The sequence below is a fragment of the Archocentrus centrarchus genome, chromosome 11 (genome assembly GCF_007364275.1).
Source record: "Archocentrus centrarchus isolate MPI-CPG fArcCen1 chromosome 11, fArcCen1, whole genome shotgun sequence".
Lineage (NCBI taxonomy): Eukaryota > Metazoa > Chordata > Actinopteri > Cichliformes > Cichlidae > Archocentrus > Archocentrus centrarchus.
In genome coordinates, this window is record NC_044356.1 from 9156650 (window position 1) to 9166263 (window position 9614).

General features: G+C 39.6%; 2 protein-coding genes across 4 annotated transcripts; both read left to right on the plus strand.

Moving 5' to 3' along the window:
• The first annotated feature begins 938 nt into the window (after positions 1 to 938).
• Positions 939 to 2957, plus strand: LOC115788511 (apolipoprotein A-I-like). Of its 3 annotated transcripts, XM_030741555.1 has the most exons (6): positions 939 to 991; positions 1423 to 1550; positions 1657 to 1787; positions 1869 to 1922; positions 2005 to 2158; positions 2284 to 2957. In XM_030741555.1, exons 3-6 carry the CDS (start codon positions 1706 to 1708, stop codon positions 2735 to 2737), a joined length of 744 nt encoding a protein of 247 aa, XP_030597415.1. In that variant the 5' UTR covers positions 939 to 991; positions 1423 to 1550; positions 1657 to 1705; the 3' UTR covers positions 2738 to 2957. The 3 variants fall into 3 exon arrangements, with proteins under 3 accessions (XP_030597415.1, XP_030597414.1, XP_030597416.1); XM_030741554.1 differs by having other exon boundaries at positions 1423 to 1787; XM_030741556.1 differs by having other exon boundaries at positions 1423 to 1787; positions 2008 to 2158.
• Positions 2958 to 5311: 2354 nt separating this feature from the next.
• On the plus strand, positions 5312 to 8523 carry apoea (apolipoprotein Ea). The gene is made up of 5 exons (XM_030741427.1): positions 5312 to 5524; positions 5728 to 5791; positions 6296 to 6446; positions 7059 to 7346; positions 8041 to 8523. Exons 2-5 carry the CDS (start codon positions 5749 to 5751, stop codon positions 8387 to 8389), a joined length of 831 nt encoding a protein of 276 aa, XP_030597287.1. The 5' UTR covers positions 5312 to 5524; positions 5728 to 5748; the 3' UTR covers positions 8390 to 8523.
• The last annotated feature ends 1091 nt before the right edge of the window (positions 8524 to 9614 follow it).

Here is a 9614-nt window from a genome sequence, read left to right on the forward strand (position 1 = left end):
TGCAGCAATCAAATGACAGAAACTGTGGAAAAGTCACTGTGACATTCTGTTGTAACTGTTTTATGTTTTATATTGTTTTATTTTACACAAACAATTTGATTGAGCTGCCAGGCAGGAGGGAAAAAGGAGCTCAGAGGAGGTTCGTGGAGGTGGTGAAGGAGGATACGCAGGTGTGACAGAGGAGGGAGCTAAAGACTGCTGAGGTGGAGGCAGATGATCCCCTAAAGCAGGGATCCTCAGCTCCAGGCCTCGAGGGCCGGAGTCCTGCAGCTTTTAGATGTGTCCCTGATCCAACATACCTGAATCAAATGGCTGAATTACCTCCTCAGTATGCAGTCAAGTTCTCCAGAGTCCTGCTGATGACTTCTATATGTGACTCAGGTGTGTTGAAGCAGAGACACATCTAAAAGCTGCAGGACTCCGGCCCTCGAGGCCTGGAGTTGAGGATCCCTGAAAAGGAAGCAGCTCAAAGAAGAAGAGGGCAAAAAAAAAAGGCCTATTAAAACATATCATTAAGGTCTTTACCTCAATAATGTGTTTTAAATGAAAATATATTCCATGAAATGTTTATGGAAAATATTTAACTGTCTTCTTTAATTTAAGCCACAAAGACCTGAATATCAGAAGAAGAAGAAGAAGAACCTGGTTGGGTTTTCAGTCCAACGTCTCATAGACATAAAATTCGGCTCACCCCCCTCAGAGGATGAATGAAACATTAAATTTGAATTTGTCATAGTCGTATTTATGGTTTCTGCTTTAAGTTTTTCTTTCCCTTTGTGTTTGTATTCCTCGTCATCCTTCCGTCTTTGCTCTTATTTTACTGTTTTCTTTTTTTGTGTGTTCACCCTCTCTCAATGTTCAGTTTACTTCCTGCTTTATTTTGAAGGTTTCCTTCTCATGTTGCCATCTGTGTTTTTACTTCCTTCCTTTGTTCCCCCCCACCCCCCTTTCTTAGAGTCTGACTGAATTCACCTGTTCCCCGTTACCCCTGGTGTGTATTTACTTTCTGCTTGTTTTTCCTCTCAGTTATTATTAAGTTTGTCTTATTTATAATTCTAAACTCACTCTCGTGCTCTGTGTTTTATTAGTTTTATGTAAGTATTAGTGTTTGTTGTTCACCCCTCATCAACCTTTCTCTGTCATATCTGCATATCAGGTCCTCTTCAGAGTTTTTTTTTAAGAGTTGTGACACTGAAACTTCCTGTTGGAGGTTTTCCTCTCACCCCAGAACCATTGTGCTTTAGTTTTTATGATTTCAGAGCTGCATGTAAGAAACAGTTTACGCTGCTGTGTTTCTTTGACTCACTGGTTTTCAGTCTGTTGTAGTATTAGTGCCCTCGCTGTTTTTAGTTTATTGTTCTGATTGATTTTTGCTTCTTTGTCTCGGTTTACAAATTGACTCTTGTATTATAATTTTCCCAGATTTCCTGGACTTCCTCAGGAACATACCAGACTGAATATCTACAATGCTGATCCCATTAGGCTGAGCTGATGCTGAGTTTCCATTCAGTGCCGACCCACAAATGTTAGCATGCACCTTCAGGGCTAATGTAAGTGCTGTCAGCATGTAAAATAAAATAAGCTGAACGCAGCCTAAAGGTAGTCCAGTGGAAATGTCATCCCTGACTCTCTGTTAACGCTGTGATGTGGACGCAGCAGTGACAGCACAGCACTCAGTGCTGGACTTTACTCCTGCTTCCTCCACATGACCAGCTGTCCGTATATACTCAGTCCTGAGCGCACACACAGCAATCAGCAGCTGACAGACAGAACAGGAAGCACAGCAGGTAGGACACCAGTGAGATGAAGTCACTTCAGTGACACAAATCACCACAAACTGTTAATTTCACCAAGTTTCTTTTTTTCAGCTGCAGTGTCAGAGATGAAGGTCCTCGTGGTGCTCGTCCTCGCTGTTTTCACCGGTGAGAAACAGCGTCTACTAGCTCTGATCGAGAAGTATTTGTGAACAATAATGAATAAATGTTTTTGCCTCTTCGCTCTCAGCAGGTTGCAATGCCAACATCATGTGGCACGAGCAGCCCAAACAGCAGGCCGACATGGTGAAAGATGCTTTCTGGGACTATGTTGCAAAGGCGACCGCGACTGCTGAGGAGTCCCTGAAGAAGATCAGAGAGTCCCAGCTGGGACAGGAAATGACGTAAGAGTCTTAGAGTGATTAAAAAGCTGGACTTCTGTGTTAAGATGTTTCTCTGTATTCAAGAGAAAATGAAAACAAAACTTGAAGATCAAGTTTTTCATTCAAAGTTCTGCTTGTATCTGCAGCACCCTCATCGCAACAGGCACTGACACCATCAACACCTTCACCAACACCATGCACTCTAAGGTGGCTCCTCTGGCCCAGGGCCTCATGTCTAAGTTTTCCCAGGAGGCAGAGCAGCTGAAGGCCGGTCTAGAGAAGGATCTGGCAGTCATCAGGACCCGCCTGCAGCCCTATACCGAGGAACTGATGGCCAAGATGGAGGAGCTGAAGAAGGACACTGCCCCCTACACTGAGGACCCAGAGGCCTTGAAGGCCGTCCTGCAGCAGAAGAGCCAGGAGCTGAAGAGGCAGTTGGAGCAGAAAATGAACCGGCTGCAGGCCCAGATGGTTCCCTACACCGAGGAGATCAAGGAGAAGATGCAGGAGAGCCTGGAGGAGTTTCAGAGGAGCCTTGAGACCCAGATGACTCAGGTGACCCAGAGGATCAGAGGTCTGATCTATGAACGTCCTTCATAAAACTGACCCAATAAATGGACTAGAATCATTTCTGCTGTCTCGTCATCAGTGGTTGCTGCAAAGTCAGGCTGGATTTTAATGACTGGATAGAAAACATGATACCTCATTTTCAAGATTTTACATCTGTGAAAGAGCCTCTCAGAGCTCTGAGATCTCTTACATGTTACGTTTTACCACTAAAAGTGTTATCGGAAAAACAACAATAAACGCATTCAATGAATTTTGGTCTTTTCTTTTGTGTTGGAGAAAGAAAATACATGAAGTGTTTAAAAAACAAATTCATACTGAGCATTTTTAAGCACACTAACTTGTACATATGATCCTCTGGTCGCCTCTTTTGCCGTTCAGCAAAGGTTAAGCTTAAACATTCAGAAAACAGGTACAGCTGTTAATTATGCTCATAGCATTGAAGCTGAATATGTTACTGCAGTTTGTATCATTGTATCTTTGGAGCTGCAGTTTGTTTTTGTAAAAATCTGCAGCTACAAAACCGGCTGTCATTAAACAGCAACACATTAGATATTTGAATCATTACACACAAGGAAACGTGAATCAACTACACAAATATATATATATATGCAGATCAAAGCAGTTTGTTGTACATAAACACACATTCACACAGGTTATCCAGAGCCCCATGATCCTGAACTGGATGGATGGATGCCTGATCTGTCGTGGGTGCAGTGAGGGAGGACCCAAATGCAGAAACAAACAGGAAGAACTAAAAGGAAGCCTTTAAGGAAACAAACACCTACAATAAATGGGAACCTCTAAGAAGGGAAATAAGACCCTGAAACATAAAAGCACGATGAGCACAAAGGCAGGGAAACACTGGGACACCAAAAACTCAACAAATACTGAACAAAACCCCAGAACCGACCCTCCGCCCTCGCTGTGCCCGCTGAAGCTGCTGCAGAGACCGTTTGGATGTGACCTGTGGACCACAGGACACCACTGTAGCATTTCACTCAGTTATTTTCCCGTTCTCAGTCAAAGTATCAGGATGTCATGTGGCTCAGATTTGGTTGAACGTTTGCTCATCACATGGTTGTGAGTGATTTCATCAGTTTGACACTGTTTCTGTCCTCGCCCTCATTCTTCTCCTCAGCACAGTCCTCTGGTTCTCCTCCTTTTTTTTACTGACATCTCAAATATTTGTGCTCTCTGTTGTCCAAACCAAATGTTTACAATGATCGAGCTCTGATTGTTGTGTTACGTCCACATGGAACGGCTGCTGACAATGAAGAGACGGATGTTTGCAGTTTTTATTAGTCATTTTCTTCATAATTATAAACTCAATACAGAGCAGAGAGCATTCATTCAGTTAGTCACGTTTAAGCAGTCAGAATACAGGATGTTAGGGTCTGTGTCCTCTGCTGTGAGACCAGAAAATATTCATGAAATAAATAATAAACATATTAAAACAAATAAATAATTTAAATGACGTGCCAAAAAAGTCATGAAATCATTGTCTTTATGTCCCAGCACTTTAAGCAAAACAAATCCCATTCAAATAAATAAATAATATACAAATGAAAAAAAATTGTTTTGTTTCCTTTTGTCAGTATTTTTATTTATTTATTAGTAGTTTGTAATGCATAAAATTAAGCAATTTAACCTGTAGTGTTGCTGTTTTGATACATTCATTTTTAGAGGTCAAAATATAACAAACTCAATTCAACAAACAAAACGAATAAATCAGTAAATTAAAAAATAGATGAAAATACTTTTTTGTAGAATAAATGCACTTATAAATGTTTCAATTATTTAATGTTTCAGTTTTATGTTAGATCACAAGTTTTAGCATAAAATAATAAATTTAATAGTGTATTATTTTTTCTATCAAAAATAAATGAAACAATGAGTTTGAACTACAATAATAAGTTTATGTTAAAATAGAAAGTACAAACTTCAGGTAATCTCAGACATCAGGACGTAGATATTATTTAACCAATTTAATAAATCACCACTTAACTGCCCTAAATTAACAGTATTGGTTATTACCACAATAACCAGTGTGCACAACTGCTTAAATCAAAATCTTATTTTTAAAATAAAATATAATTATTGATGTTATCCATGAATATTTAAATTTACTATTTACCCCCAAAATAAAAAAAAAACAATAGTAAAAAATTAAAATACATCATTATTTTTTGAATAAGATGCCAAATTTCAGCCAAATGTGTATTAGTGGCTGAAAAGCATGATTGAGTTCAGTTTGATATTTGCCTGATAAACAACAAAATAATTTTTAGTTTTTTCTTTTTTGTGTTTTCTTGTTTTTCTGATTTTTTTTTAACATGTATTTTTAATAAAAATCTATCTGTATGTTCCCACATCTGCAGATAATAAAGCCATTAATGATACGATGATAAACGACCTTTAACCCATTCAGTGCTGTGCTGTCATTCGCCACTGTGGCAGAAAAAAACACCATAAAAAACAAACAAAAACACATTTTTCTCTGATCAGCTGATGGCGGAGGGAGGATCAAACTTTACTTAAAAAACTCAAACATGCTCTTCAACAGAAGCTCCTGAAGGGAAGCTGTGAGTTGTTGTTTCTGACCTGTGTGTGCACATCTCCCTTCAGTCTGCGACGTGGAGCCAAAACAACACACACACAGCAATAAAGTGACAACAATGCATTTTGTGCCGGGAACTTCGGCCGCGGGTCAGAATTCCTCTTGATATCTGTGTGATTACATCAACAGCACCCAGCCGGTATAAATACTGGCTGAGCAGCTCCATCGGTCTCACAGTCGTCACAGATCAGATCGCTGAGGTGAGGATCTAAAATCTTTTTAAAAAATGTTTCTTTTGCAGTATTTGAATTTATTTTTGTAGTTCAAACTATTTTATATTTACTCCAAATAAGGGTTAGATCAAAAAAGGGTCTCTGAAATAATGTGTAATGGGAGAATTTTAGCCTTTTGTAATTAAAATTGATTTGCAAATTTATTCTTTTTTTTATATCATGTATTCCAGGTGTCCTAATCTCTGGTCATCATGAGGGTGTTTGCAGTTATCCTTGCTTTGGCGGTCTTCTCAGGTCAGTTCATCGTCTCTTTAGGGTCAAATAAAAAAAAGAAGAAGAAAACATGAAGTAAGAGGATAGGAGAATGTGGGGAGCTCTCAGGTTGCATATTGCTGAAAACTGAAGTTCCTGTGATTCAGAAAAATAAGCCAGAAAAGTAGAATTGATGGGAAATGTGGAGACAAAAAGGCAAAGAAAGAATAACAGGAAGGAGAAACTCCAGCGAGAAGAAAAGGAGGGAAGCTGTAAGCTCCTGTTACATTTGGGGGCTTTTATTTTGAAAAAGACAATGCAGCCTACCCAGTTAGATTTAGTTACAAACTGTGTGTGAATAACTAAGTGCAGCATAGTTATTCAAGAGTTTCTTTAGTGATTTCTGAGTCATTTTTCTGGGTCCCAGATTTGACAAAATAAGAAAAAAGAGAAACGCTTCACTCCAGTTTGCAGCCTCTGATCAAACACATGTAACTGATTCATCTAAAAGTGACTATTTGACACGTTCTTCTTCTTCCAATCCAGGCTGCCAGGCACGAAGCGTGCTTCAGCAGGACTGGCAGAACAGCTGGGAAGTCACAGTCGAGAAGTTTAAGGATTATATCACAGACCTGAACTCGAAGGCTGATGCAGTGATGAAGGACATCAAGAGCTCCCAGATCAGCAGAGAGCTCGAGTGAGTTCAATTCTGCAGTCCAACATACTGACCTTCATCAGTGTGGCCCCACACATGTAACAGCACATATAATACCATACACGGGTATGACATAATGTTTCATGATCCAAAGCAGCTACAAAATTACCAAGCAAATGTAAACAAATCTGAGTCCTCAGATGGAAATAATACACTTACAGCTGCATCATATTCATCAGGCAGCTGAAGTTTCCTGTTGCTTTACATGCTGTTTACAGCATTAGGTATAATCATCAATTGACACCATTTGTGAAAGGAATCAGGAACTTCATTTTTGCAGCACTTTGCAAAGAATTGCAAAGTCAGAATATTCAGAAAGACACAAAAGCAACAGAAATTGAATAAAATTATTCCCAAAACAACTCCAGGACTTAGAAGTAAATAATATTTCCAAACATTTGTCATGTATGTAACATGGTTACATGGTTATGTGTCGGGGGTTTGATCAGCATGATGCAGCATATACAAGGCTCATGTGATGTTTTTATGAGGCCTTGATGAGCAGTGACCCCTTCTTTACCCCCTTTGGATCATGAATGCATCAAACCCACAGACAAACACCTCTAAACTGATCCCCCCCTCCTCCATGAACAGCACCCTGATCCAGGACAGCATGGCAGAGCTGACCATGTACAAGGATGACCTGCAGACCAAGCTGGCTCCCTACACTCAAGAGGCCACAGACCGTCTGGGCAAAGACTTGCAGCTCCTGGCTGATAAACTCCGCAATCACATGATGGAGGCCCGAGAGCAGATGAACACGTACATGCAGGAGCTTCAGTCCATGATGGAGCAGAACACCGACGACGTCAGGTCCCGGGTCGCCACCTACACCCGCAAACTGAAGAAACGCCTCAACAAGGACACACAGGAGATCAAGAGGTGAGTGAGACGCTGACTGAAGCAGGGAGCTGTGAGGAGCTGGAGGCTGATGGGAAACGCGGTCCAGTAAGACAGTTTTACTAACTGTCGCTAAGGACAGTCCCAAAGATGATTTCATTTACTTCAGGCTCTCCTTTTAACAATCTGCCCAGAAACCGTGTTTGTTTTTAATAATCTAATATTCTTTATATCATTGTTAATTTTAAATTTGCGTTTGGGACTCTTAATGAAAACAATTTGAAGAGTTCCAGCAGGGCAAAATTTAAATGATTAAATTAGTTTGATTTATCTGAAGGATCTAAACACATTTAATAAACTGTATTAAATCAGTGTTTTTGAGGTGGGTGCTGCTTCTGATCAGGCAAATACTTGATTTACTTTTTTTTTTATGGTGTAAACTTTTAAAATAATAGGGGAAATGTGGGAAATAAGAAGTATTAAGAAGTATACGTGAAGTATTACTTGTTACTGAACTATATTATCTGAGAACAATGCAGTAACTTTGGTCAGAATTTATACCCAGAAGAAATATACTTGTAAAACTCTACAAATACTCCATCAAGTGGTTAAAATCCTACTTAAGTGCAAGTACAGATATACATGCCCTAATTTTAAAAACAGTAGAGTGATCAGAATGTGATAAAGCAGAGTTATGTTTTACTCAAAATGTAATTTTTATCTTGTATTGTTTTAGGCATGTTTCCGACTATTTCGGGGAGCTTCAGTCCCGCACCTCTGAGAACATGGAGGACCTGAAGACAAGACTGGACCCTTACTTTGCTCAGGTGCGAGACAACGCCCAGGCGAAGATCACCACCCTGAACGATCTGCTGAAGTCTCAGGTTGAGAACGTGAAGACCAAGATGCAGAGCACAGCTGAGGACATGAGAGAGCGCTTCGAGAACATGAAAGAGCGCTTCGAGGACATGAAAGATAGCTTCGAGGACACTGCTGACAACCTGCGATCCACCATGGCGGATAAGCTGAGCGACGTGCGTGACTGGTTTCAATCCTGCGTGTCCTTTTTCAGTGAACGCCTGTAAACCTTGCAACCACCCCGGACTGCTCATTCATCCATGGATCCACAGATTAAAATTGTAATTCAACAGTAAAAGCTCTCAGATGTTTGTTAGATCTCTCCCTGTGACTTTAATAAAAACCAGCTGCTCACATGTGAGCTGAGAATCTCCTCTTATCTCTGATGTACATTTACAGCCATCGTTTACAGTCCAACAGGTGATTTAAAAATGTTACATTTCGATGGGACGAAGGTGCTGAAAACAAGAAGGAGACGATAGCATAATAGTTTCAAAGTCATCTGGTTTATTTATTTAGGCTGCTTTGCTTTGAATATGTTAAAACGACAACAACAATAACAACAACAACAACAACAAGGTTTCATTTTCCCACAAATCAAATAATATGTCATCAGTAAATTTTTTTTTTTTTTTTTAGTTATCAGGTTATCAAGGTTATAGTAACAGTAAACTACAATTTGAAAGTTAAACCAGGAAAACTTCTTAGTTAACTAATAAAAATAAAATACACCACTAAAAGAAAAACAGGAGCTAAAACGGTCGTGGCTCATAAAATAAATTTATATGTATTATAATATCTACTCTGATCTAAAGTTTTGCTCCTGATTATGATCCTCTATGTCAGTGTGTCAGAGTGCCGTGGTCCACTTAAATGCCCCGCTGCAGCACCTTCGCGGCCCACCAGGCGGCCGCGGCCCACACTTTGGGAACCACTGCTCTATGCTATTATAATGAAGAAAATGAAAATAAGTCAAGCAAATCCACTCAGGAAACTCACTGAAACTCAATTGTTTAAAAAATAAAAATTAAAACCTGGTTAAGAAATATAAATAACTGTCACTTCAAATGAGAGAGGGAGAATGGATATTTTAATTTTTCTCTGAAAGATTTTTATTTCAGCTGTAAATTAACACAAAGCATTATGGGGAAAGTTTTCTATAAACGAAAATTTATGTCATTCTTTTTTTTTTATCCATTAACCAGAAAGAGAAACTCCTGATCTTCAGAATTACTACTGCGAGTTGGCCCTTGAAGGCAGCACTAGTGTAAAATCAGCTCCCACATCTGCCAAATAACAGCAGCGGTGTTAACCTCGGAGCCTTCGTGCATTCAGAATGAAAGATCTTGCATTATATGCATGATTCATATCTTACTCTGTGTGAACATATTCTACAAGGCTTGCACACTAACGTGCTCAGAAAGGCCTTTAAATGGCACCGGGAGAACAAAG